The sequence below is a fragment of the Bos indicus x Bos taurus genome, chromosome 2 (assembly GCF_003369695.1).
Source record: "Bos indicus x Bos taurus breed Angus x Brahman F1 hybrid chromosome 2, Bos_hybrid_MaternalHap_v2.0, whole genome shotgun sequence".
Classification (NCBI taxonomy): Eukaryota; Metazoa; Chordata; class Mammalia; order Artiodactyla; family Bovidae; genus Bos; species Bos indicus x Bos taurus.
The window spans coordinates 128,399,217-128,426,570 of NC_040077.1; the positions used below are offsets into that span (position 1 = coordinate 128,399,217).

Sequence of the window (27,354 nt, forward strand, 5' to 3'; positions counted from 1 at the left end):
AAGTCCAAAGGCTCAAGGAAGGAGGGCCTGGGCTTCTCGCCCCCAGCAGCCTCTCTGGGTGGAAAGCTGACCCCAAGCCCAATGTACATCGTGGCGGGCCAGCATCAACACAAGTAAATACACTTATCTCTTCTTGCCAGAACAAAGCCAAGGGGTCTAGCTTTTCCTCTGCCACAAGGAACATTCCAGAACATATCTTCTGCTCCTGCCTCTGCTCCAGTTGCTTTCCTCAGGGTGAATCCCTGTGGATGGAATCACGGGGGCAAAATGTGGTTTGTAAGTTGCAAGCTTTTGATACCCAGTGCCAACTTGCTCCCAGATAAGGCTGTACATCACAGATTATTTTTGTCTTTTCTGCCTATCAGTTCCCTAATAAAGCACTGAAGAGTCTTAGGATGAATCAGCCACCGGACCAGATAAACAAGCCAGTCTGTCACTGTTGCTGTTTTCTGCAATTAGGAAGGGAACTCCCTTGGGTCCCGCCCAGGACCTGGAATTCTGAAGCACACGGACCAGGCACCTTTGTACCCAGCTCCCCACTGCCCAGGTCCCACCTTTCCTCCTTTCCCCGCCCTCGTGCCTGGGTGGAGCCAGCTGCCAAGGCGCCAAAGCTTCTCAGCCCTCCCTCTGGGCTCAGTCTGAAGTGGAGACCGAGAGAGGGCCCTGTGCCCGGCCCCGATGAGGACACTACTGACCATCCTGGCGGCGGGATCCCTGCTCGGTGAGTGCCCATCACCCTGCGGTCAGACGTGCCCCTCCCCAGGAGTTGATGATCAGGGCTATCCCCCCTGGAACCCCATCCAGCCCCAGCATGACCAGTTTCAGTTTCTTCTCTGCTGGGCTGCACTGTGAGTTTCCGGGGAGAAGTAGATACCAGCTCAGGTTGCTGGGGGGTGGGAGGGAAGAGGGGGTCCCTCAGCTCTTGGGTTCTTCCAGAGACTCAACTGACCCTCAAGACTCTCACCCGTCTGAATCTGTGGATGCTCCCACCCCAGCGGATGGAGAACTAGCTTGAGGGAGACAGACATCCTTGGACAACTCACATCTTTCTGGTAGAAGTTGTGCTTCTGTTCCTCTGCTCTGGCTGGCGCTGGCCTGACATGGGGAGGTGAGGAAGCATCAGGATGGACAAAGCTTGAGTCCGGCCATCGCCTCCTTCCATGCTACCCAAGGGAGCCTCTGCCAGCCCCTTGTGCCAGACCTGAAAGAGCCCTTTCTCACAGAGTGCTCAGGTCTGTTGCTCTAAGAGGTCTTCAAACACCAGCGCTCTTAAGAAAACAGGACTCAAGGGCATAGTCTTCACAGCCAATAAAGTAGATTCTTTGATGTATGGTTATGGAGAACTTCAGGACCAATGCTTGAGATCCTAGATTGTCTCTCTGCTCCCTGAGATGTTTAATAAAATTCAGGGAACTTTCTGAGAAAGTGAAAGCATAGTCCCAGCTGAAGAGTGGGGAGGGGTGGCCGCCGCAAGGTCCCTTCAAGCTCAAGTGCAGGGTGAAGGCCATAAAGGGCTGGAACTTCCAGCCCCTCCAACACTGTGCCCGCTGTGTGTTGCGCGGATCCACGGGGCTTCCAGCTGCTGTCCCAGCCCTCCAGTTCACCCTCCCCTGGGCATCAAGCTGGGCATTCCCAGCACACTGAACTCATGATAAGTTCAGGAGACTTGATGCTTCCCCCTCAAGAGACCCCAGATCTGTCCCTCCAGATCCTCATCCATTCTGGCTGGGGGCCATCGGCCCTTCACGATGTGGGACCCAGGGGTACCAGCCTTTAGGAAGTTGTTAGGAGTCTATAAGTTCACTCTGGAAAGACGCCTTCTTTGGAATTCTTTGGCTGATTCCAGAGCAAGTTGAATTGCTTTTGTTTGTCCTTAACTTCCCAACTGATTGACGTAGAATTGTTTTTCCTAGGAAATGCAAAAACTTGCTTTGATCAGATCTCCCAGGCTGTCAATCTCTAGACAATACACATCTCCCCACGATTTCACAACATAGACTTTTACCCAGGAAGCACAGAGATGACGTGGGCTGAGGAGCCGATGATGAATTTGAGAGGGAAAAGGAATGAGTAGGCAGGATAAAAGGGGGAGATCTTGTTATCCCTCAACAGCCCCTAAAAGAGGGGGGATCTGCCAAGGTCCACCCACCTGACTTCAGGAAGCCAACTTCACTTCCCTCTTGGAAATGGGTCCCCGTCTCCGTCCAACCTGGGCCCTTCACCTCCCTAGCATGTCCCAGCCTCAGCCACCTGCCTCCTCCAAACCCACATGGCCCACCCAAGATACCGACTCCAACCAGCAACCCTCCCGCTGCAGACCATAGCTGAGCCCACCCCCGGGCACACCCTGCCCTTCTTTCAAATCCCTCTCTCTTGCCTGCTCTTGACCTCACCGCCTTGCCTGAAGTCACCCTTGAGTTCTGACGTCAAGTGGGCTCCCTGCCTCAACTTAAGACCCGGTTCTGAATCCAGGACCCCTCCCTTCAGTAAGTGCATGCTCAGTCGCTAAGTCATGTCCCACTCTGTGCGACCCTATAGACCGTAGCCTGCCAGGCTCCTCTGTCCATGGGATTCTCCAGGCAAGAATTAGAGGAGTGGGTTGCCATACCCTCCTCCAGGGGATCTTCCCTACCCAGAGATCGAACTTGCATCTCTTCTGTCTCCTGCATCGGCAGGCGGCTTCTATACCATTAGCGCCATCTGGGAATCCCTCGCTCCAGAACAGACCCCAGTTCTGCCAAGACTCAGATCCAAACAAGATCCCAGCCACACCGTGGGACTCAGCACCATATCCATCACATTGGCTAGAGGCAGGAAGAAACCCCCGGCCCCTAAGACCTGAGTCTGGGGGCTCCGAGAACACAAAGAATTCTGCAGTTGCTGGGCCTGCCTGATCCACCCAGATTCAAAGAGGGATATGGCCTTAGATTTAGCAGACGGATACACAGCAGAGTCGGGCTGTCCTGAGATACTTTCCTTTCCCCACAAATGCCTCCCAAGCCCATGGACCCCTCTTGCAGAAATCCTGTATGTAGACTGGGAGTAGAGGAGTAAATAACTCTCTACTCCCTCACTCTCTGGACCTTCTGGCGGCCATCGTCATTGACTGGGTTGGGGGCGGGGAGAGGGCACACATCACATCAAAGACATGTACACATGGGCCTCACGGCCTTGACTCAGCTGGGTCTGCACCTGTTCATTTCCCTCCCCGGCCAACCAGGCCCTCTGAGCATGCGCAGAGCCAGCTGCCGCTCTGGTCGCCATTTTCCTGTGCTTTCCTCCTTTCCTCAGACCAAGCTGGGAGGGCTGAGAGGAGATCTATTTGTAAGTCAAGGGCTCTCATTTACAGTGAAGATTTGCTTCAGGGTCAGTGCCTCCTCCTGGGTCCTCTTCTTGGGGCTCTGGCCTTTGCTCCGCCTTCCTTGGCCCATTGTATCTGACCCCAAAAGCAGGCTAACTGCTGTGACAAGTATTGCACCCTGCCTCTCTGGGCCTCAGTTTTCCTCATCCATAAAATGGGCATAACCTGCCTCATCAGGTGGTCAGGAGGACTGGATGAGGAGACTTAGCCCAGTGCCTGGCACTTGACTTGAATTTCAGACATGGTAGTTGCTGCTGTGGTCCAATTATTTCCATTTTAGAGCTGAAGAAATTGAAGTTCTAATGGCTTAAACAGCTTCCCCAAGGACACGCTGCCTGTTCAGTTCAGTCACTCAATTGTGTCTGACTCTTTGCAACCCCATGAACCTGTATGTGGCCTCAGTCAGCATCCTGCCCCTATGAAACCCGTGGAGCTGGGGAAGGAGCCTGTGCCCTCCTCAGCAGGTGTGTGGTGGGTGGGCAGGGACTGGACCCACCGACAGAGAGGCAGGGATTCACAAACATCTTCTCCACCCTTGCTTGAAATTACTGGTTCTAGGAAAGTTACTTTTTAGACATTAGTTGAGTACCTCTAAAATATTCCCTTGGTGAGAACACTGATTTCAGATGGTGCTGAGAAATGAATGAACACAATAGCAAGTGTCGACAAGGATGTGAAATAACCGCACCCACTCAAACATCGCTGATGGGAATGTGAGATGCTGCAGCCACTTCTCCGGAAAACAGTTTGGCTGCTCTTCAAAAGTTCAACGTAGAATCACTGTAGGACCCAGAAATCCCACTCCTACCCAAGGGAACTAAAAGCTTATGTCCACTTAAAAAACTTGTGCACAACCATTTGCAGCAGCATTACTCAAAATAGCCAAAAAGTGGAAACAACCCCAGTGCCCAGCAGCTGATTGAGGATAAACAGAATGTGACCTATCCACACGATGGAATAGAATTCAGCTGCAAGAAGGAAATAAGTGCCAATCTATGTAATACGGATGAGCCTTGAAAACATGATGCCAAGTGAAAGAAGCCTGACACAAAAGGCCAATTGGATAACTTCATTTATAGAAAATGTCCAAATAGGCAAAGTCATTGAGACAGGAAGTAGATTATTGGTTGGTTGCCTGGGGCTGGGAGGAGGGGAGGGATGGGAATGACAGCTCACGGACACAAGATTTGTTTGGGGGCGACAAACACGTCCTAGAACTAGACCTGCGGCCGTGGTCTACACCACCTTGTGAATATATTCAGAATACCACAGAACTATATGATTTTAAGCGGTGAATTGTATGGAATGTGAATCATAGCTCAATAAAAAGGAAAAAAAGAAGTGAAGGGGAGCGGGAGGGTCAGTTAGCACCGTCTCCTGCTAAGTGGTTGCTGGCTCACCCCCTCGGTGGGCAGCTCGAAAGGGGGCTAGGGCAGGGTCTATGCACCCATCTGCTCACCCTGCTCCCACTTCTGGCAGCTCACATCACTGAGGACACCTCAGATCTCCTTCAGCACGTGAAGTTCCAGTCCAGCAACTTCGAAAACATCCTGACGTGGGACGGCAGGCCGGAGAGTGCCCCCGACACCGTCTACAGCGTCCAGTATAAGACGTAGGCTCCCCAGCAACATTACCCCTTTGACTCTGCTCTGAAACCAAAGAAAACCCTCCCCTCTTCCATATGTCCCCATGTCCCCCTCGGACCCAGACTGGTGTCACTCAGCAACTCTCCCCCAAGACATGGCTTTGCTCCTTGATGTTTCTTTTGCAGGGAGAGGTTAGAATGATGGTTACAAGTATGGGCTCTGGAGGCAAACGCCAGCCCCTCATCCTATAACCCTGGGCAGGTAGAGAAATTCACCAAGCCTCCATTTCCCATCCAAGAAGTAAAGATAGCAATGAGATTTTCCTCCTAGGGTTGTTGGATGGGTTAAATGAGTCATTAGCATGTGTTCCTGGCAAAAAACAAATGCCCAACCATTGCTTTGTTATTTGGGGAAGACTAGGTCAACAGCCAGGTAGCGCTAGTGGTAAAGAACCTGCCTGCCAGTGCAGGAAACGTAGAAGACGTGGGTTCAATCCCTGAGTCAGGAAGATCCCCTGGAGGAGGGCATGGCAACCCACTCCAGTACTCTCACGGGAGAATCCCATGGACAGGGGAGCCTGGTAGGCTGCAGCCTATAGAGTTGCACAGAGTCAGACACAACTGAAGCAACTTAGCACGCATGCACGCAAGTCAACAAAAAGTCATGTTCACCCCCTCCAGCCCCCACCCAGCCCCATTCCCGCTCATCTCCCTTCCCAGGCAGGAGAGGGGAGTTGCATGGGCTGAGAAATCTGTAAACCTGGGTTCCATTCCTGGTCCTGCCACTTCATCCTGTGGCAAGTCACTTGCCCTCTCCGAGGCCCAGGTCCCTGGCCTGTAAATGGGCCTAACAGTGCCCAGAACATGAACTCAAACCGTCTGAGTTCACATCCGGGCTCCCTGCATGCATGATGCAAACACCTGGGCAAATTTTACTTCCTTAAGCCCCAGCTTCCTGACTTGAAAAGGAAGGAAGATATTAATAATGTGTGAGCCTCACAACACTGTTGTGAGGTTGATCTGAAGACTAACAGATCATCTGCATAAAAGGCCTGGGACACATGTGCTAAGTAAATATTCGATATCATTATCAATATTAATAAACCACAGGCTGGCTGCCAAACCTGTTCATGAAAGGTGTGCTCCAGCCCCTCCCTTGCCCACAGGTATGGAGAGGAAGAGTGGTTGGAAAAGGAGGGCTGCCAGCGGATCACCCAGAAATCCTGCAACCTTACCATGGAGACGAGCAACCTCACTGAGCTCTACTACGCCCGGGTCACCGCCACTGACGGGGCAGGCCGGTCTGCCACCAAGATGACCAACCGCTTCAGCTCACTGCAGCACAGTGAGTGGGGCCCTCTCGTTGCACGGGATGCGGGTGGGAGGATGGCCTTTTCCCCTCTGGAGTGGGTGGAGCGTCCAGAAGGGCTTTGCCTCTCGGGGCCAGTTAAGGATGTGGCTTTTAGGGAAGACGCCCCAGACTGGACAGCATCTCCCGTGTGGTCCTCCATTTTTCTCCATCTCTAGACCTCTTGTATGCAGACCTTCACCTTGCCACTTGAGCACAACCAAGGCCTCCTAACTCCATCCACCTACTCCTTCTTTGACTCTTTTTCAATCCTCAGTCATGGTTTCAGTTTCAACATCACCTCCTAAGTGAACATCCCCACCCCACAGCCCCAACAACTCCCTTGTACTATACAGGTCATCACCTGCTATTTTCCGTCACCATAAACTATTCACTGACTTCAGAGCTCAGATCATAACCTGTCTTTATTGTTTGCGTGCATGGATATCATCTGAATTGAAATGTGAGCTTCAAGAAGGCATGCATGGGCATAGAACCCATTGGATTCCTAGTCCCTAACATAGCGCCTGGCACATAGGAGATGCTCCATACATAACTGATGAAATTAGATGGATGGGTGGATAAATGGATGAGTCGCCAAACTCCTCACACAAGTTAAGCAGGTGATGTTCACTGACTGACTTAAAAGTCACATGGTGTTTTAGGAAAATAAAAAATAAAATTCAGCAAGTTATTTTATATTGTCTCTCAGCTTGTTCAATTAATGCATAGTTACTGTAGGAAATTTGGAAAATATAGAAATATGCAAAGAAAAATAAAACTAAGCCCAAATAATCTGAACACTTAAACATAACCGCAGTTACTAGCAGCTGTATCTCCACTTTTGTGATCTGGTGGTTTGTTTTTCATATCATGGTATCATGAACATTTACCCATGTCATTAAATGCTTTTCCACATCATGATATCTCACAACTACAAAAATGATCCATTCTATGGAGGTACTTTAACTGACTTCCTTGATTCCCTTTTGGAAGGAATCAGGATTTTGTTGTTTTTAAATAAATAACTGAAGCAAACATTCTTTTAGTGCAGATCATTTTAATCTTGGAGGTCAATGGACCCTTGAGGACTTTTTATAAGTTAGGTTCAGGGGGAGACATGAATCCCTGAAATTGTTTGCAAGATTTTTGTATATGTACATTTTGGGGGAGCAAAGAACCATAGCATTCACCAAATTTACAAAAGGTTCTATAAACCAGGAAAGGTCATTTGGTTAATTTGGAAAATTCATCTTGAGAGAGACTGAAGTCTTAGGCCTTGCCTTTGAGGCTACACAATGATATCGGAGAAGACGATGGCACCCCACTCCAGTACTCTTGCCTGGAAAATCCCATGGACGGAGGAGCCTGGTGGGCTGCAGTCCATGGGGTCGCTAAGAGTCAGACACGACTGAGCGCCTTCACTTTCACTTTTCACTTTCAAGCATTGGAGAAGGAAATGGCAACCCACTCCAGTGTTCTTGCCTGGAGGATCCCAGGGACGGGGGAGCCTGGTGGGCTGCTGTCTGTGGGGTCGCACAGAGTCAGACACGACTGAAGCGACTCAGCAGCAGCAGCAGCAGCAATGATACTGGAAACCACAAACACTCTTCAGGACGCACAGTTGAAACCTCACTCCCCAAATCTCTCACTGCCAGTAGACTGGGGGTGTGTGGACGCTGGGGGATGTGATCAGCCTGGGGGGACGGGCCCCTCTCCCTGGGCTCTTCCCACCACCCTTGGTTACCTCTTCGCCAGCCTTACGCCCAAGCACCAGTCGCTTCTCTTCTCACCTGTTAACTTAGGTGATGCTTTCAGAAGCGTGGCTGGGGTTGGAGTGGGAGGCAGTAGGAAGGAATCATTTCCTAAGGTCCACGGCAGCCTCTCAGACACTTCTGGCTGATTCCAACTGTTTCATTTCTTTTTGCTCTCTCCCTTTTCTAGCTAGCATCAAACCACCTGATGTGACCTGTATCCCCAAGGTAAGATCCATCCAGATGATCGTCCATCCCACCTACACACCAATCCGCGCACAGAATGGCCACCAGCTGACCTTGGAGAACATCTTCCAGGACCTACTCTACCACTTAAAGCTGCGCATCAACCACACCTATCAAATGGTAAATGAAGGGTAAATATACATACCACCATGGTCCTTCCCTGCCTCCAAAACCCATTTTCCTCTCTGCATTGCTTTAAGTAGAAGTGAGATGTATTATATAAATCAGCATTTCCCAGAATACATCTACAGCCTACTCTTGTAGATTCACAAACACAATAGCGTGCTAAAGACTCTGACAAGTCCTGCAAACTCAAGACTCCAGTTTCAGTTTGTTTAATACAACTGTTCCCACATATATTTGATCAGAGAAAGCCCCCTTATTTTCATTACATGTTTTGATTTGTTTTGTCTAATGCCTTCTAACATTCTGAAGAACATCTTCTATTAACATTCGCACATGTCCACTTTGGAAAATACTGGAATCAATTTCTTTTGTTGTTCAGTCCCTAAGTCATGTCCAACTCTTTGCAACCCCATGGACTGCCCCACAGGATTCCCTGTCCTTACGATCTCCTGAAGTTTGCTCAAACCCATGTCCACTGAGTCAGTGATGCCATCCAACCGTCTTACCCTCTGTCATCCCCTTCTCCTCCTGCCTTCAATCTTTCCCAGCATCAGGGTCTTTTCCAATGAGTCCACTCTTGCATCAGGTGGCCAAAGTATTGGAGCTTCAGCTTCAGCATCAGTCCTTCCAACAAAAATTCAGGGTTGATTTCCTTTAGGCTTGACTGGCTTGATCTCTATCTTCTTGCTGTCCAAGGAACTCACAAGAGTCTGCTCCAGCACCACAGTTCAAAATCATCAATTCTTTGGCACTCAGCCTTCTTTATGGGTCAGTTCTCACATCCATACACGACTACTGGAATCACCATCAGTTCAGTTCAGTTCAGTCACTCAGTCGTGTCCGACTCTTTGCAACCCCATGAAGTGCAGCACGCCAGGCCTCCCTGTCCATCACCAATTCCCGGAGTTCACTCAGACTCACGTCCATCGAGTCAATGATGCCATCCAGCCATCTCATCCTCTGTTGTCCCCTTTTCCTCCTGCCCCCAATCCCTCCCAGCATCAGAGTCTTTTCCAATAAGTTAACTCTTTGCATGAGGTGGCCAAAGTATTGGAGTCTCAGCTTTAGCATCATTCCTTCCAAAGAAATCCCAGGGCTGATCTCCTTCAGAATGGACTGATTGGATCTCCTTGCAGTCCAAGGGACTCTCAAGAGTCTTCTCCAACACCACAGTTCAAAAGCATCAATTCTTCGGCGCTCAGCCTCCTTCACAGTCCGACTCTCACATCCATACATGACCACAGGAAAAACCATAGCCTTGACTAGATGGACCTTTGTTGGCAAAGTACTGTCTCTGCTTTTCAATATACTGCCTAGGTTGGTCATAACTTTCCTTCCAAGGAGTAAGTGTCTTTTAATTTCATGGCTGAAGTCACCATCTGCAGTGATTTTGGAGCCACAAAAAATAAAGTCTGACACTGTTTCCACTGTTTCCCCATCTATTTCCCATGAAGTGATGGGACCAGATGCCATGATCTTCGTTTTCTGAATGTTGAGCTTTAAGCCAACTTTTTCACTCTCCAGTTTCACTTTCATCAAGAGGCTTTTGAGTTCCTCTTCACTTTCTGCCATAAGGGTGGTGTCATCTGCATATCTGAGGTTATTGATATTTCTCCCAACAATCTTGATTCCAGTTTGTGTTTCTTCCAGTCCAGCGATTCTCATGATGTACTCTGCACATAAGTTAAATAAGCAGGGTTACAATATACAGCCTTGATGTACTCCTTTTCCAATTTGGAACCAGTCTGTTGTTCCATGTCTGGTTCTAACTGTTGCTCTTTGACCTGCATACAGATTTCTCAGGAGGCAGGTAAGATATTCCCATCTCTTTAAAAGTTTTCCACAGTTTGTTGTGATCCACACAGTCAAAAGCTTTGGTGTAGTCAATAAAGCAGAAGTAGAATGCTTTTCTGGAATTCTCTTGCTTTTTCTATGATCCAAAAGATATTGGCAATTTGATTGCTGGTTCCTCTGCTTTTTGTAAATCCAGTCTGAACATCTGGAAGTTCTTGGTTCATGTACTGTTCAAGCCTAGCTTAGAGAATTTTGAACGTTATTTTGCTAGCATGTGAAATGAGTGCAATTGTGTGGTAGTTTGAGCATTCTTTGGCATCTCCTTTCTTTGGGATTGGAATGAAAACTGACCTTTCCCTGTCCTGTGACCACTGCTGAGTTTTCCAAATTTGCTGGCATATTGAGTGCAGCACATTAATAGCATCCTCTTTCAGGATTTGAAGTAGTTCAGCTGGAATTCCATCACCTCCACTAGCTTTATTCGTAGTGATGCTTCGATGTCTGGCTCTAGGTGATAGGTGAGTGACCACACTATCATAGTTATCCAGGTCATTAAGACATTTTTTGTACAGTTCTTCTGTGTATTCTTGCCACCTCTTCTTAATATCTTCTGCTTCTGCTAGGTCCTTGCTGTTTCTGTCCTCTATTGTGCCCATCTTTGCATGAAATGTTCCCTTGGGATCTCTAGTTTTCTTGAAGTTCAGTTCAGTCTAGTCACTCAGTCGTGTCCGACTCTGTACGACCCCATGGACTGCAACACTCCAGGCTTCCCTGTCCATTACCAACTCCCTGAGCTTCCTCAAACTCCTTGAAGATGTCTCTAGTCTTTCCCATTCTGTTGTCTTCCTCTGTTTCTTTGCATTGCTCACTGAAGAAGGCTTTCTAGTCTCTCCTTGCTATTCTTTGGAACTCTGCATTCTGTTGAGTAAATTTTTCCCCTTCTCCTTTGCCTTTCACTGCTCTTCTTTTCTCAGCTATTTGTAAGTCCTCCTCAGAGAAACTTTTTGCCTTCTTACCTTTGTTTTTCTTGGGGATGGTTTTGATCACCACTTCCTGCACAATGTCACAAACCTCCATCCATAGTTCATCAGGCACTCTGTCAGCTCTAATCCCTTGAACCTATTTGTCACTTTCACTGTATAATCATAAGGGATTTGATTTAGATCATACCTGAATGGTCTAGTGGTTTTTCCTACTTTCTTCAATTTAAGTCTGAATTTTGCAATAGGGAGTTCATGATCTGAGCCACTGTGGGCTCCCAGTCTTGTTTTTGCTGACTGTAGAGAGCTTCTCCATCTTTGGCTGTAAAAAAAAAAAAAAATCAATCTGATTTCAGTATTGACCATCTGGTGTATCCATATGTAGAGTTGTCTCTTGTGTTATTAGAAGAGGATATTTGTTATGACCAGTGCATTCTCTTGGTAAAACTCTGTTATTCTTTGCCCTGCTTCATTTTGTACTCAAAGAATCAATTTCTACTGCTGCAATTCTTTTTGCTGACTCTCCACTTTTTGAAGGAACTGTATACAAGCAGTGTCTTAAGATCAGTAATAATGAAAGGTGGAAGGCAAGGGCATAAACTGTCAAATGTTACACATTTCTTTTTGTATTCAGAAAAAAAAATATGAAGTAGTCCCCCTACCCCCTGCAGTGTGAGCCGCTAATCCATAATTCCATTGAACAGCTATTCCCGCACTCAAGGAGTTTATAATCCAATGTGTGTGGCAAGAATGAAAGCAAGAATTTATACAGCTAGAGGTAGAGGGAAACAAGAGTGTGTGAGAGACAGGGCAGCTGGACTGAGAGAGGAGCTGTTGGCACAGAGAGACGGGAAAGAACCTCTAGAACAGGGGACTTCTTGTGCCAATACCAGTTTCTGAGGTGTACCAGGTAATATATGCTGACTGTGTCATTTATTGCTCATCGCAACACTATGAAGTAGGTGATTCTAGCTCCATTTCCTGATTGAGAAAACAGAGGTTCAGAGAGGTTAACTCACTTGCTCAAGACTGGTCAGCAAATAATAGCGTAGTCAAGACTCCAAGCCAGCTTTGTTCTAAGCCCACATTCCTCCCCTCCCCCTTGCACCACCTTGTCCCACTACGATCAGAGAGAAAAGCAGGGAAACTTAGGGTAGTGTTCGAAAGCGCCAAACTACCCATTTGAGCTGAATCATAGGGACATGTAGAACAGTTTCTCAATAAATAAACCTGGCCCCAAGCCAATGGCATCACAATCTCCTACTGCCTTGGTTTAAAATGCATATTCTTGGGCCCCCTTATAATCTGCTTCATCAAATTCTAGAGTTTCACCTCTGGGATCTGAATTTTAATAGGAACCCAATGATCACTACTCACCCTAAAGTTTAAGAACCACTGATGGAGAGGAACAATGCTAACCCCAAAAAGACAGGCTGGGGCCATGCTATAGATGTCTGGAAGGCAGACGGAGGAATCAGGAGTCTTTATTTGCTTCAGTCATCAAGGGGAGTGAGTAGCGATTACTGAGCAGGAAGAGGCTTTATCACAACTCATTTTTGGCAAATATTTGGGGTTTGAATGAATATTTTATTGTTACTGATTTACAGTTTAATTCAGTTTGTGACCAGAGAACATATTCTGTATGAGTTCACTCCATTATGGAGACTTGTTTTATGACCCAGCATATGGGCTATCTTGGTGAATGTTTCACATGCCCTCAAAAAGAATATGTGTTTCGTGGAGTGCTCTACAAATACCAATTAGATACAGGTGGCTAAGAGTGTTAATCAAATCTTCTATGTCCTTCCTGATTTGGGGGAGCTCTATTGTTCTCTTAATTGCTGAGAGTATTACAGTCTCCAGCTGTGATTATGGATTTGTCTCTTTTCCCCTTTAATTCTGTGCATATTCGAAACTTTATTATCAGACAGTTACAAATATAGTTGTTATAGCCTCCTGGTGAATTGACCCTTCCATCATTATGAATTGTTCCCTTTTATCTCTAGTAATACTCTTTTATTGAACTCTACCTTATCTACTATTAATATAGTGACTCTAGCCTTATATTTGGGGCTTCGCTTGTGGCTCAGCGGTAAAGAATCTACCTGCTAATGCAGAAGATGTGGGTTTGATATGTAGTTTTTTCATATATTCAAGAAATTTTCCAACCATCACCACTATCTAATTTTGTATGTTCTATTGATCTGTTTTCAAGTTCTTTGATTCTTCTGTCATCTCCAATCTGTTGTTCAGACTATTCAGTGGGCATTTTTATTTTAGATTTTTTTTTTCAGTTCTGAAGTCTCTAGTTTTTATAGTTTCTATATGTTACTGAAAAATCATTCATTCATTATGAGCACATTTTCCTTAACTTTCTTAGGCACACTTCTATTAGTTGGTTGTCTGAGGAGGCCTTATAAATAGCTGAGAAAAGAAGAGAAGTGAAAGGCAAAGGAGAAAAGGAAAGATATATCTATCTAAATGCAGAGTTCCAAAGAATATCAAAGAGAGATAAGAAAACCTTCCCAAGTAATCAGTGCAAAGAAATAGAGAAAAGCAATAGAATGGGAAAAACTAGAGATCTCTTCCAAAAACATACAGATACCAAGGGAACATTTCATCCAAAGATGGGCACAATAAAGCACAGAAAAGGTATGGACCTAATCAGAAGCAGAAGATATTAAGAAGAGGTGGCAAGAATACACAGAAGAACTGTACAAAAAAGACCTTAATGACCCAGATAACCACAATGGTGTGATCACTCACCTAGAGCCAGACATCCTGGAACAGGAAGTCAAGTGGGCTTTAGGAAGCATCTCTATGAACAAAGCTAGTGGAGGTGATGGAATTCTAGCTGAACTACTTCAAATCCTGAAAGAGGATGCTATTAATGTGCTGCACTCAATATGCCAGCAAATTTGGAAAACTCAGCAGTGGCCACAGAACTGGAAAAGGTCAGTTTTCATTCCAATCCCAAAGAAAGGCAATGCCAAAGAATGCTCAAACTACCACACACTTGCATTCATTTCACATGCTAGCAAAATAACGTTCAAAATTCTCTAAGCTAGGCTTGAACAGTACATGAACCAAGAACTTCCAGATGTTCAGACTGGACTTACAAAAAGCAGAAGAACCAGCAATCAAATTGCCAATATCTTTTGGATCATAAAAAAAGCAAGAGAATTCCAGAAAAGCATTCTACTTCTGCTTTATTGACTACACCAAAGCCTTTGACTGTGTGGATCACAACAAACTGTGGAAAAATTTTAAAGGGATGGGAATACCTGACCACCTTACCTGCCTCCTGAGAAATCTGTATGCAGGTCAAAGAGCAACAGTTAGAACCAGACATGGAACAACAGACTGGTTCCAAATTGGGAAAGGAGTACGTCAAGGCTGTGTATTGTCACCCTGCTTATTTAACTTATATGCAGAGTACATCGTGAGAAATACTGGGCTGGATGAAACACAAGCTGGAATCAAGATTGTTGGGAGAAATATCAATAACCTCAGATATGCAGATGACAGCATCTTTATGGCAGAAAGCAGAGAAGAGCTAAAGAGCCTCTTGATGAAAGTGAAAGAGGAGAGTGAAAAAGCTGGCTTAAAACTCAACATTCAAAAAAATAAGATCATGGCATCCGGTCCCATCTCTTCAAATAGATGGGAAAACAGTGGAAACGGTGACAGACTTTATTTTCTTGGGCTCCAAAATCACTGCAGATGGTGACTGCAGCCATGAAATTAAAAGATGCTTGCTCCTTGGAAGAAAAGCTATGACCAACCTAGACAGCATATTAAAACCAGAGACATTACTTTGCCAACAAAGGCCCATCTAGTCAAAGCTGTGGTTTTTCCAATAGTTGTGTATGGATGTGAGAGTTGGATCATAAAGAAAGCTAAGCGCTGAAGAACTCTGCTTTTAAACTGTGGTGTTGGAGAAGACTCTTGAGAATCCCTTGGACTGCAAGGAGATCCAACCAGTCCATCCTAAAGGAAATCAATCCTGAATATTCATTGGCAGGACTGATGCTGAAACTGAATCTCCAATACTTTGGCCACCTGATGTGAAGAACTGACTCATTGGAAAACACCCTGATGCTGGGAAAGATTGAAGGCAGGAGGAGAAGGGGACGACGGGGTATGAGATGGTTGGATGACATCACCAACTTGATGGACATGAGTTTGAGCCAGCTCCTGGAGTTGGTGATGGACAGGGAAGCCTGGTGTGTTGCAGTCCATGGGGTCGCAAAGAGCGGACACAGCTGAGCGACTGAACTGACTTTAAAATCATTGTCTGCTAATTCAAACATTTTGGTTATCTTGGGGGTAAGTCATAATTAACTGTCTTTTCTCCTGAGTATGGATTACATTTTCTTCTTTTCTATATGCCTAAAAATTTTGGAAAGCATCCCAGACATTGTGAATGATATGTTGAAAGGACTGGGTTCTCTTATGTTCCTCCAAAGAGTACTGATTTTTGTTTGTCTTGCTGCTGCTGTTACTGCTGCTGCTGCTAAGTCGCTTCAGTCATGTCTGACTCTGTGCGACCCCATAGACGGCAGCCCACCAGCCTCCCCCATCCCTGGGATTCTCCAGGCAAGAACACTGGAGTGGGTTTCCATTTCCTTCTCCAGTGCATGAAAGTGAAAAGTCAAAGTGAAGTCGCTCAGTTGTGTCCGACTCCTCACGACCCAATGGACTGCAGCCTACCATACCAGGCTCCTCCGTCCCTTACGCACTTAATCTGGCTGAACTTCAAGCTCCAAAATCTCAGCTATGTAATGTTCAGTTCAAACTTTACCTGGACTGCTTGGAGTCTACTCCATTAGTGTATACTTTAGGTATCAGCCAAAAATTTGAACAAAATTTATACATAGAATTCAGGCCTCCCTCTCTAGGAACTTCTCCTATCTGTGGTTTCTCCCCTCACTTTCTAACTTTCATGACTGCCCTAAACTCTGTCTTCTGGTTATTGAAACTGGTAAGATTACAAGGTTTTGTCTAGCTGTTACCCATCCCACATGGTATAAATGGGGGCCTGTCCTCAGGCCCAAAGATACTAAAGAGAGAGAGAAATTCGTTCAGTGCCACCCCTTTCTCCTTTCTCCAGCATCTGCCTGCTTTATACACTTTCCAATACCCAAAAGTAATTTTTATTTTGACCAGAATTTATAGTTGTTATTTAGGGGAGACTGGTCCAATAGAAGCTGTAAATTACTGAGAAAGAAGAAAGATCAAACTTAGAAATGAAAGAGTGATCAGGGTGGGAAGTCAGAAGGCTATCACAGCGGTACATGCTGGATATGGTAAGGGCCTGAACCAGGATGGAGGCAGCAAAAAACTGCGGAAGGAAGGACTCTTTGGACCTTGAAAACTCTACTGGAATTGTATCACGTGATCATTTCAACCATATGCGTTCCATAAAGTAATAACCTGTTAAATCCTTATATGTGCTTCTTCACCCCCTTCAAAAGAAAAACCATAAATACCCTAAATCTTGGCCTCCACATGCCTGGAAAAGGAAAGGCATAGCTGAAAGGCAAAGAACCAAAGAAGAAAATTCTTAGCCTTTAAACTCCCAAGAACATAGGTCCTAGACCTTTAAAGAAAAGTTTATGGATTGTTTCAGGGCAATTATATACAAAGGATATGAGAGAGCGTTTGTCAAAAAATGGCTTTAAGATCTATGCTTTGGACATTAGAACAAGAAAGACATTATTAACAGGTTGAAGACAGGAGAAGGGGACTACAGAGGATGAGATGGTTGGATGGCATCACCAACTCAATGGACAGGAGTTTAAGTAAGCTCTGGGAGTTGGTGATGGACAGGGAAGCCTGGGGTACTGCAGTCCATGGAGTCTCAAAGAGTCGGCCGTGACTGAGCAACTGAACTGAACTGAACTAGGGAATCAAATACAGTTGCCAGTTTGGGGTTGGGGATAGGACAGACCCCAGAGAGAGGAGATCAGGATGTTTAGACATGTGAAGTTAGAGAAGCCCACAGACTGATGTTCAGGAGAGAGCTGACACTGTGCCCCAGGAATTCCATAGATCTTACTGAGATCAGTTTGGAGGTTATCCACACATTGATGATCACAGGAGCCACAGATCAAGAAAAGTATTAACAAAAAATACTTGGTGGAAGAAGAAAAACAATAGATAAAGAGTGAAACTTGCAGAAAAACAACACTGAGGGGCTGAAAGCAGTAAAAGAGCGATCAGAGAGGCAGGAAGAGGGCCAGGAGGAGGGAATCAGGTCAGAGAGGCAGGAAGAGCCAGAAGGAGGGAATCAGGTCAGAGAGGTAGGAAGAGCCAGAAGGAGGGATGAGGCGGCCAAGGAAGGAGTCAAGGTCAGGGAGTTTCGAGACACACAAGCGGGTAAGAACTGAAAAGCAGCTCCAGCAGGGGGATGGGCAGACACAAAAGGCAAGGGCTTGCTTCCGAAGCAAAGTGTCTGCAGGAGTGGCAGGCATTCAACATCACCAGAGGCTAAAGTACCAATTAGGTGAGCTGTAAGGAGCGGTGAGTGAACAAGGTGGGCAGGGGCCAGGGGTTTTCACTCTGTAATGTGACCTAGACCATCAGAGGATTTTGAATAGAGGAGCTTTGCAATTATATTCATTGTTTAGAGCGATCACTGTGACACAAGGTTAAATTTGGAAGTGGACAGGGCCGAAACCAGAGACCAGTGACTGGTAAGGAGGCCACCGCAAGAGTCCAGGGCAAACATATTGAGGTCCAGTCAAGACAGAAGCAATGAGGAGGCAAGAGATTGATGGATAGTCAAAGGGTTTTGTTATTTTATTTAAAAAAAAAAAAAAAAAGGAGGAAAAGAAGAACTAGAAGAAGGAAGAATGGAGAGGTGATGGTGATGATGGTGGTGGTGATGGTGATAGTGATGGTTCAGTTCAGTTCAGTTTAGTCACTCAGTCGGGTCCGACTCTTTGCGACCCCATGAATCGCAGCACACCAGGCCTCCCTGTCCAACACTATCTCCTAGAGTTTACTCAAACTCACATCCATCGAGTTGGTGATGCCATCCAGCCATCTCATCCTCTGCCATCCCCTTCTCCTCCTGCCCCCAATCCCTCCCAGCATTAGTGTCTTTTCCAATGAGTCAGCTCTTCGCATGAAGTGACCAAAGTATTGGAGTTTCAGCCTCAGCATCAGTCCTTCCAATGAACACCCAGGACTGGTCTCCTTTAGGATGAACTGGTTGGATCTCCTTGCAGTCCAAGGGACTCTCAAGAGTCTTCTCCAACACCACAGTTCAAAAGTATCAATTCTTCGGTACTCAGCTTTCTTCACAGTCCAACTCTCATATCCATACATGACCACTGGAAAAACCATAGCCTTGACTAGACAGACCTTTGTTGGCAAAGTAATGTCTCTGCTTTTGAATATGCTGCCCAGGTTGGTCATAACTTTCCTTCCAAGGAGTAAGCATCTTTTAATTTCATGGCTGTAATCACCATCTGCAGTGATTTTGGAGCCACAAAAAATAAAGTCTGACACTCTTTCCAATGTTTCCCCATCAATTTCCCATGAAGTGATGGGACCAGATGCCATGATCTTCATTTTCTGAATGTTGAGCTTTAAGCCAACTTTTTCACTCTCCAGTTTCACTTTCATCAAGAGGCTTTTTAGTTCCTCTTCACTTTCTGCCATAAGGGTGGTGTCATCTGCATATCTGAGGTTATTGATATTTCTCCTGGCAATCTTGATTCCAGCTTGTGCTTCTTCCAGCCCAGCGTTTCTCATGATGTACTCTGCATAGAAGTTAAATAAGCAGGGTGACAATATACAGCCTTGACGTATACTGAACTCCACGTCCAGTTCGAACTGTTGCTTCCTGACCTGCATACAGGTTTCTCAAGAGGCAGGTCAGGTGGTCTGGTATTCCCATCTCTTTCAGAATTTTCCACAGTTTCTTGTGATCCACACAGTCAAAGGCTTTGGCATAGTCAATAAAGCAGAAATAGATGTTTTTCTGGAACTCTCTTGCTTTTTCCATGATCCAGCAGATGTTGGCAATTTGATCTCTGGTTCCTCTGCCTTTTCTAAAACCAGCTTGAACATCTGGAAGTTCATGGTTCACGTATTGTTGAAGCTTGGCTTGGAGAATTTTGAGCATTACTTTACTAGCTTGTGAGATGAGTGCAATTGTGTGGTAGTTTGAGCATTCTTTGGCATTGCCTTTCTTTGGGATTGGAATGAAAACTGACGTTTTCCAGTCCTGTGGCCACTGCTGAGTTTTCCAAATTTGCTGGCATATTGAGTGCAGCACTTTCACAGCATCATCTTTCAGGATTTGAAATAGCTCCACTGGAATTCCATCACCTCCACTAGCTTTGTTCATAGTGATGCTTCCTAAGGCCCACTTGGCTTCACACTCCAGGATGTCTGGCTCTAGGTCAGTGATCACACCATCGTGATTATCTGGGTGGTGAAGATCTTTTTTGTATAGTTCTTCTGTGTATTCCTGCCACCTGTTCTTAATATCTTCTGCTTCTGTTAGGTGCATACCATTTCTGTCCTTTATAGTGATGGTGGTGGTGGTGGTCATGGTGGTGGTGGTGGTGGTGGTGGTGGTCATGGTGGTCATGATGGTGGTGGTGATGGTGCCAGTGGTGGTGGTGGTGGTGCCACCCTGATGGTGGTAGTATAACAGCAACTAGTATTTATGGAGTGCATATTAAATGCCGGATGCTGTTCCAAGTGAAAGTACACTGAGCTTGCAACTCATTGGCTTTAGGGAGAAACCAGAAGTTGGGGGACTGGGAATGGAGCACTGCAGACTGACCTACCAGTGTATGGTTTGGGCAGCTGGTCGTGCCATTTTACTGAGCGCAATGACCCTGGCAGAGCTGTAAGCAGGCTCCTTATGGAGGTTGGTGTATAAGAGATGTTGCTCTGCGTTCTCTGTCAAATTCAGCACCTTGAAGGGAAGCAGAGAGAATTTGAGTTTGTCGGCCTGACCCCTGACACGGAGTTCCTTGGGACCATCATGATTTGTATTCCAAACTTGTTCAAGGAGAGCACCCCCTACATGTGCCGAGTGAAGACGTTGCCAGGTAAGTTCCGCTGAAGCCAGAGGGAGGCGGGACTGCTGAATTCACACCTTGACTCTGTGCTTTCCGCCTGATAACCCAGATGAGGCTCGAACGCACTCTTAAAAAAACACACACAGAAGGACGACCAGTGTATTATTAAAGGCAATCTTTGTTTATCCATAAATGAGTTAGCTGGTGGGTTATTATAGCAAATGTTTACCCTCCAGCTTACATCCGAATTTCCTCTCTCTGGCAAACTGCGTGTGTATCCTGACAAAGCAAATTCAACTTTATATTAACTCAAGTGAGACATCCTGGGAAATAATCTGCTGATGGGAGAGCAGAAAAGATAAAAAGATCCCTCGTTACCTTCCCAGGTCAAATAAAAATAGCAGTGATTATAACAGCATGTCTGCACTGCCAGCCAGGGACCAGACACTACAGAACACAATTCTCATGAGCTATCTATGAAGCATCTTGGTTCCACTGAGAAAGCTGAGGTACAGAGTGGTTAAGTAACTTGCCCCAAATTGCACAGGTGGTGATAGACAGAACAAGGCCTAATTCCAGGGAAGACACTCACATCACTACGCTTCTATAGAAATAGTTTTGAGTCACTGGCTCAAGGAGGTGGTATCCCATGTTCCTTTCCTCTAGCACAGTGAAACTCGACTCTCATTGTAAGCATCATGATATTTTTATTTGTGTTTATTTTCATAGAGGTAGAAATGCAATGCTGTAAGTTTAGAGGATGAAAGCGATAGCACTGGATTGGGTGGATTTGGAAAACAGTTTCCACCCTAGTCATCATCTTCAGGTTAATGATGTCAGTGGGTGACTTCTGTTCTGATGGATAGAGGCCAGGCAGCTTAGAGGCTGGACCCAAGGGTATAACTGCAGCTTGGTAGAATCATCATCAGTTAGGTTCTGGTCCTCAGCTTTGTTCAGAAAATCAGCTCAACGGTTTCTCCAAGATCCTGTAAGAGACTGACTTCTCCACCCGAGTCCCAGTGCTTTAGTTTTCCTGGGAAGATATGCATGGTGGACCAGCCAGCTCCGGCCACTTGCAGGGGGTGTGCCCTTCCTGGGGAAAGGGCCAAACGAAGACGGGAATAGAACTTGGCAACGGAAGAACTAGAAAAAAGAAACCCATGTCACAGGCACTGAGCTGGGAGTGTATATATGATTTGTGACCCTCTCCTCGGACCCTACTGGCTGAATCTCCTCCATTCCTGGCTCGCCCCTGTCCCCTTGCTTATTGACAGCTTGCAGACCACTCCACCGTATCCTTCTGATCTGCCCATATCCTACATGATCTAACTCATGGTATCGTTTTCTTCTAAGACTGTAGCTGCTTTTATAAGAATCATACTTTTTGGTGACTGTTCCTTGGTGACATATAGAAGGTGCCTTATCCTTTATAATCAAGAATATTAATAAGAAGTCCTACCATTTATTAAGCACCTACTCTAGTGCCAAACACTGTGCAAAATGCTTTACATATATTATCTCATTGAATCCTTACAACAATCCGGCAACTTGGGTTACCTCATTCCCATTTTACAGAGGAGGAACTCTGGCTCTGAAAGGTTAGGCAACTTGCCCATGATCACACAGCTGGTCAGTGAACCTAATCAGGTTCATCTAATTTTGAAGACTGGGCTCTAATCACCACTCTACAGTTTTGTTTAGAGCCGGTCCTCTCTGCTGTACATTTATTCCTCTTACTTCCATTTCAGGATGAAACATCCTGCCCTTGACCTTGTATCTAGGAGTCTGTCTAACCCCAGAGCCCAGGACCCCTCCTTTATCTACCTCTCCGAATGTCTTGGACCATCATCCCAGCATCCTGATGCTGGAAAGGGGTCTAAGGGTCAGCTCACCCCAAATTTAATAGACAAGGAAACAAAGGTATCATTGTGTAGCAGCTGTGAGGATGAGCTTTGGAGTTATACATGTCAACCCTGGCTTCGCCACTGAGTAGCTGTGTGACCTTGTTCAAGTCACCTAACCTCTCTGAGACTCTCAGCTTCATTATCTGTAAGGAGGGGGCATACATAGCCATCTGTTTGGTAGGATAGCATTGGTAGAGCACTCTACACAGTGCCTGGCATATAGTAAGAGTTCAGTCATCACTGGCTACTGTTATTATTAATAATAAATCTTAGACTGGAGACGGTCATGCAGAAGAGAATAGCCTCAACACATCAGTGACTGAACCAGACCTCTAGTACCCCACTTTCCAGTGCTGTTTCTGTCATGTCTTCCTACTTCCCCATGAGTGAGACATCAGAAGTGTTCCAAGTCCCTGTCCTGGCACAAGGAGCTGCAGTTTTCCAGTCACGTTAGGCATGTCATGTAGAATGTCATCTCCTGTCCTCTCCCCAGTAGAATGATGGGAGTATCACATGGCAGGGGACAGGTTATCGCTCAAGTGGGAAGCTACCCAGAGAGACCCAAGCCACAGGGGCTTGGGAAGGAGTAAGGAGAGGGCTGGAAGTAAAGTCTCCAACAATTCCCAGGGTTCAGAGTCATTGCCAAGGTCACTGGCAACTGATGATCACCCAAGCTGAAGCCACACAGGGGCCAGGAACCGAAGGAGGGTGACTCGGAAAGCCAAGACCGCTGGGTAATCCAAATCACCACTTTTTGTGGTTTGTTTTGGCCGTGCTGGGTCTTCGTTGCAGCGCACAGGCTTTCTTTACTTGTGGCACAGTGGTTTAGTTGTCCTGCAGCCTGTGGGAGCCGAGTTTTCCAACCAGGGATCAAACCAGCGTTCCCTGTATTGGAGATGGCTTCTCAACCACTAGACCATCAGGGAAGTCCCAAATCACCAGTTTTAACAAAAACCCCAGCTACCTCTTCTTTACCAAGCTACTTCCCAGTCCCATTTGGGTTGGTGACAGGAAGTGTGTCATGCCAAGAACTGGCTGCAGGCACCCATTCCAAAGACCCAGGACTGTAGGGAGGAGGCTCAGCACTAAAGCCCTCATCTGTCCTCTCCTGCTGCTTTAGAAAGGGTGATGCCTCCCAGGCTCCCTCCTGAGTGAGGTCTTCCCAATACCCAGCTCAGACCTTGATTGAGATGTGGGCAAGTCAGGCCCCTCTCATTGTCCATCTCCCCTCCCGTAGCCTCTTTCCTAAGCCCCCACCAGAAAGGCAGGACTTCCTTTAGACCTAGACAAGAGGGGCCCTTGTAAGGTCCTGCTCCAGCCCTGCCCTGGCCATGGCCCTCCCCACAAGATGAAGGGTCCTTAAGTCCAAGAGGGCAGATCCCTGTGGACTCTGTGAGCCCCAAAATTCCCTGCATCAATGGCTGGAGCCTGTGTCCAGTCTTGGCAGGTCTCCTCCTTGGGTCTTTCCTCCAGAGGACAAGCCCGCAGCCCAAAGGGTGGCCAAAGGATGGGTATTGTAGGGGCCATGGATGAACTTGAGCCCATATCCTTATGCATGAGGCCCCTGGCAGGGTGGACTGGAGCCAGGCTGGGCTTGCAGGAACTCCCCCCTGCACTTCCTTCTTTCCACTCTGCACCCCGAGGAGTCCAAGAAGCAAGCTTCAAGCCTTCCAGGTTGTTATGAAAAGTATATTTGTCAAGGAGGGGGCACATAACATATTTTACTTAACAATGCAAAAACACGATTTATAAATTCTTAATATTTAGACGTATGGTGTGTGGCCCTCCATTTGTGCCCTCACCCTGGCCCCGTAAGTCTTGGGGTTAGAAGAGGCCTTCCCAAGCCTGTCCCGAGAGGTGGGGTTGGGGATTGAGGCCCGAGTTGCCAGCACCCACACTGACAGCCTCAGTCTTCCTGCTCTGCCTCTCATTGAACCAGATCGGACGTGGACCTACTCCTTCTCCGGTGCCTTCCTGTTCTCCCTGGGCTTCCTGGTCGCAGGGCTCTGCTACCTGAGCTACAGATACATCACCAAGCCGCCTCCACCTCCCAGCTCCCTGGTGAGCAGGGGCCCCGGGGAGGGCATGGGCCCAGGGACTCCCGGCTCTCCTTCTCTTCTCCCGCCAACCTAGAGACATGGCTGGCAGCCCCTGGGGTGGACTGACAAGAGCTAGGGGATCAGGAAGAGAAGGTATGGAACAGAAAAGCCGTGTCGTTTTCAAGGGGGCACACGCCCCGTCTGAATGGGCAGCCCAGGCAGGCTCTGCCACCTGGGATCGCAGGCCCAGCGTGGCCACATCTTTGCATTTTTTACCAATGAAGTCAGAAGTTCAGATGGTAATGTGAACTCTCCCACGTTTCAAGTCTTGGCAACTAATTTTTCTAAATTAAGCCTTAGCAAACCACACGTGTCACATCAGCAGCCTGAGTCTGGCCCCCAGCACGGCATCTCTGCCCACTGCAGAGCCTGAACAGTCTGGGGCTGGAGGAGTTGGACCCATAGGCCCCTCTGAGTCAAAGCCCATCTGAGCCGTTTCCTGTAAACTCTCCCCGCCTCCGCTTTCCCCGACCCTTCCCCTCCTTTCTCCCTCCATGAGGCCCTTCGGGAGCTGAAGAGCAGTTGAAGCACCTCCCGGGGAGCATCACCCAAGGTCATTCCAAATCTGAGTCAACTCCTTCCAGAATACCCACCTCCTGGGAAATCACAGCCTGACTCACCGCTCTCCCTGGCCAAGCCAGACTCTGGAAGTGGCCCTCAGCTAACAGGGCCAGAGCCCTGTTCCTTCACAGAGGCCCCAGCACTTAGAGGAAGCCCTGGGAAAGGAGGAAGGGTTTGTGGATCTTGGAAAAGCCCTCAGGCGGTCTGGCCTTGCCCTCGCCCCCACCCCTGGGGAGGACCGTGGCGCCCATGGCATCCTCGGGGGCGGGGGCTGAGAAGGCACTCTAATGGGCATGCTGTTCTCCCTGCCTAGAATGTCCAGCACATCCTGCCCTTCCGGCCTCTGCAGTTCATCCAGGAGCACACCCTGATCCCCGTCTTCGACCTCAGCGGCTCCGGCGGTCTGGCCCAGCCTGTCCAGTACTCCGAAGTCAAGGTCTCCAACCCCACGGAGCCCCCGGGACCCCCACCGCGGCACAGCCTGCCTGAGATTGCCTACCTTGGGCAGCCAGACCTCCCCGTCCTCCGGCCCTCCGGAGGACCACCTCACCAGGCACTCCCCGTGCTCTCCTATGCCCCCCAGGCTGCTCCCGAGGGCAGGCCCTCGTCCTATGCACCTCAGGGAGCTCTGGAAGCTAAACCCCCCTCCTACACTCCACAGGCTGTCTCAGAGACCCAGCTTCCCTCCTACACCCCACGGGCCACCCCGGATAACTGGCCTCCTTCCTACGGGATGTGCGGGGAAGGGTCTGGGAGAGACTCCCCCCCTGTGACACGCTCTGGTCCCAAACACCTCGGAACTAAGGGGCAGCTCCAGAAAGAGGTGCCAGCTGGAAGCTGCAGCCCAACTGGCCTTTCGCTACAGGAGGTGACCCCCCTGGCCATGGAGGACCCCCAAGAAGCAAAATCCTCCCACCAGTGTCTAAGGGTTCACACCGACTCAGACTCTGACTCTGATACCATAGGCCAAAGGGAGCCAGGAACACGAAGCTCCCTAAAGGGCCAGCTGCCCCTCCTCTCCTCTGTCCAGATCGAGGGCCACCCGGGGTGCCTCCCTTTGCAGACTCCTTCCCTCCCATGTTCCCCCACAGACAAGGGTCCAAGTCCCTGGGGCCTGCTGGAGTCCCTCGTGTGTCCCAGTGATGAGGATCCAGTGTCCAAGACTGAGGCCGAGAGCCCAGGCCTTCAGGCCCCAGACCTGGAGTCGCCCACGGAGCTGGACTCTCTGTTCCGAGGCCTGGCCCTAACAGTGCAGTGGGAGTCCTGAGCGGAGAACAGGGCAGGCCTGGGGCTTCCTCCTGTCCCCACCACCCCTCCAGCTCACATCCTTGGCCATCACTCCTGCACCCAGGGATGCTGCGCACTCTGCAGCCACGCCCTGGGTGGGTACCCTCGAGGAACCAGCAGAGGAGGAGGCTGGACCCTCGCCTCGGCTGAGATCCCTTTGGAGCAAAAAAGACATGAGAAGAGCTCCAGCCAGAGTTTCAGAGGTCTATCATGTGCAAATGAGCTTGAACACGCCGAGCTCTGCAGGGCAGGACACAGTCAGAGAGAGGGAGTTGATGCAAGGACACCTCCCAGAGATACAGGGCCCCGGCTCCTAATACACTGGATACAGAGTTCTGGAGCTTACCCCTCTTCACTCCTTTCCTGGCCAGTTTCATAATCTGATTCAGCAGACTGAGGTCTCTGCCTCCTCTGTGATTCCCCAAAGAGGGGAAAAAGGAGCCTGAAAAGGGATGCCTCCTAGCAGACTGGGCAGAACCAGAACAACCTGCGAGATGGCAAGACTCCAGGGCCGAGTGCGGCCTGTGGCTCAGCCCCACCCAGGCCTACTGCCTGAAACTGCACTGTTTCAACTTCCATCCTCTGCTGGAGGCTGGACCCCAGGTGAAGTGCAGGTCCACCAGGGAGGGAGAACACAGAAACCCTCTCTGTCAGCAGGAGTTTCAGACCCTATCCTGGGAGCAGGGTTTGAAAGGAACATGGGGCCATGGGGCGCCTGAAGGAGACACAACTACAAACTGTACTTACTTCACAACTTTGGAAACTCAGCCTTGGGTTCAGCCCGCCTGGGTTCCAACTCCAGCCTTAACACTTCCCGGCCATGTGACTACCAGCAAATGAATCGCTGTTAGAAATCTCAGTTTCCTCATCTGTATAATGGGGATAGTACTGCATGGGGTTGTGGTGAGGCTGAGATTAAATCATGTCTGTAAAGTGTTTCACAGTGCCTGGCACATGGGCCATGCCCAATAAACTAGTAGCTGTCTCCTATTGTGATTTTTTTTTTAACCCCCAATTCAGGTTGATTTTGGATCAGATGTTTTCTCAGATTATCTTGATTTCCTCAGAATGGCTCCAGGCCAAGCCAGAGGGGCTAGACTGCCTAGGAGGCCAGGGAAGGGACCACAGGAAACAGGATCCCAGAGACACATGGAACCTCTTCCTTGAGCTCTTCAATTCAGGTCAGGTCAGGTCAGTCCAGTCGCTCAGTCGTGTCCGACTCTTTGCGACCCCATGAATCGCAGCCTCCCTGTCCATCACAA

The 27,354-nt window shown here is 47.9% G+C and overlaps 1 protein-coding gene across 1 annotated transcript; it reads left to right on the forward strand.

Annotated features, from left to right (window-relative positions):
- The first annotated feature begins 454 nt into the window (after positions 1-454).
- Positions 455-27,077, forward strand: IL22RA1 (interleukin 22 receptor subunit alpha 1). The gene is made up of 7 exons (XM_027520378.1): positions 455-721; positions 4,841-4,973; positions 6,113-6,291; positions 8,239-8,414; positions 20,133-20,271; positions 24,085-24,206; positions 25,119-27,077. Exons 1-7 carry the CDS (start codon positions 679-681, stop codon positions 26,070-26,072), a joined length of 1,746 nt encoding a protein of 581 aa, XP_027376179.1. The 5' UTR covers positions 455-678; the 3' UTR covers positions 26,073-27,077.
- The last annotated feature ends 277 nt before the right edge of the window (positions 27,078-27,354 follow it).

Bases quoted from the DNA above. Each gene is read 5' to 3' on its own strand.
- IL22RA1 (XM_027520378.1), top strand. From the start codon at position 679: ATGAGGACACTACTGACCATCCTGGCGGCGGGATCCCTGCTCG. The intron at 4,974-6,112 runs GTAGGCTCCCCA...CCTTGCCCACAG, and splicing joins TACAGCGTCCAGTATAAGAC to GTATGGAGAGGAAGAGTGGT. The intron at 24,207-25,118 runs GTGAGCAGGGGC...CTCCCTGCCTAG, and splicing joins CTCCACCTCCCAGCTCCCTG to AATGTCCAGCACATCCTGCC.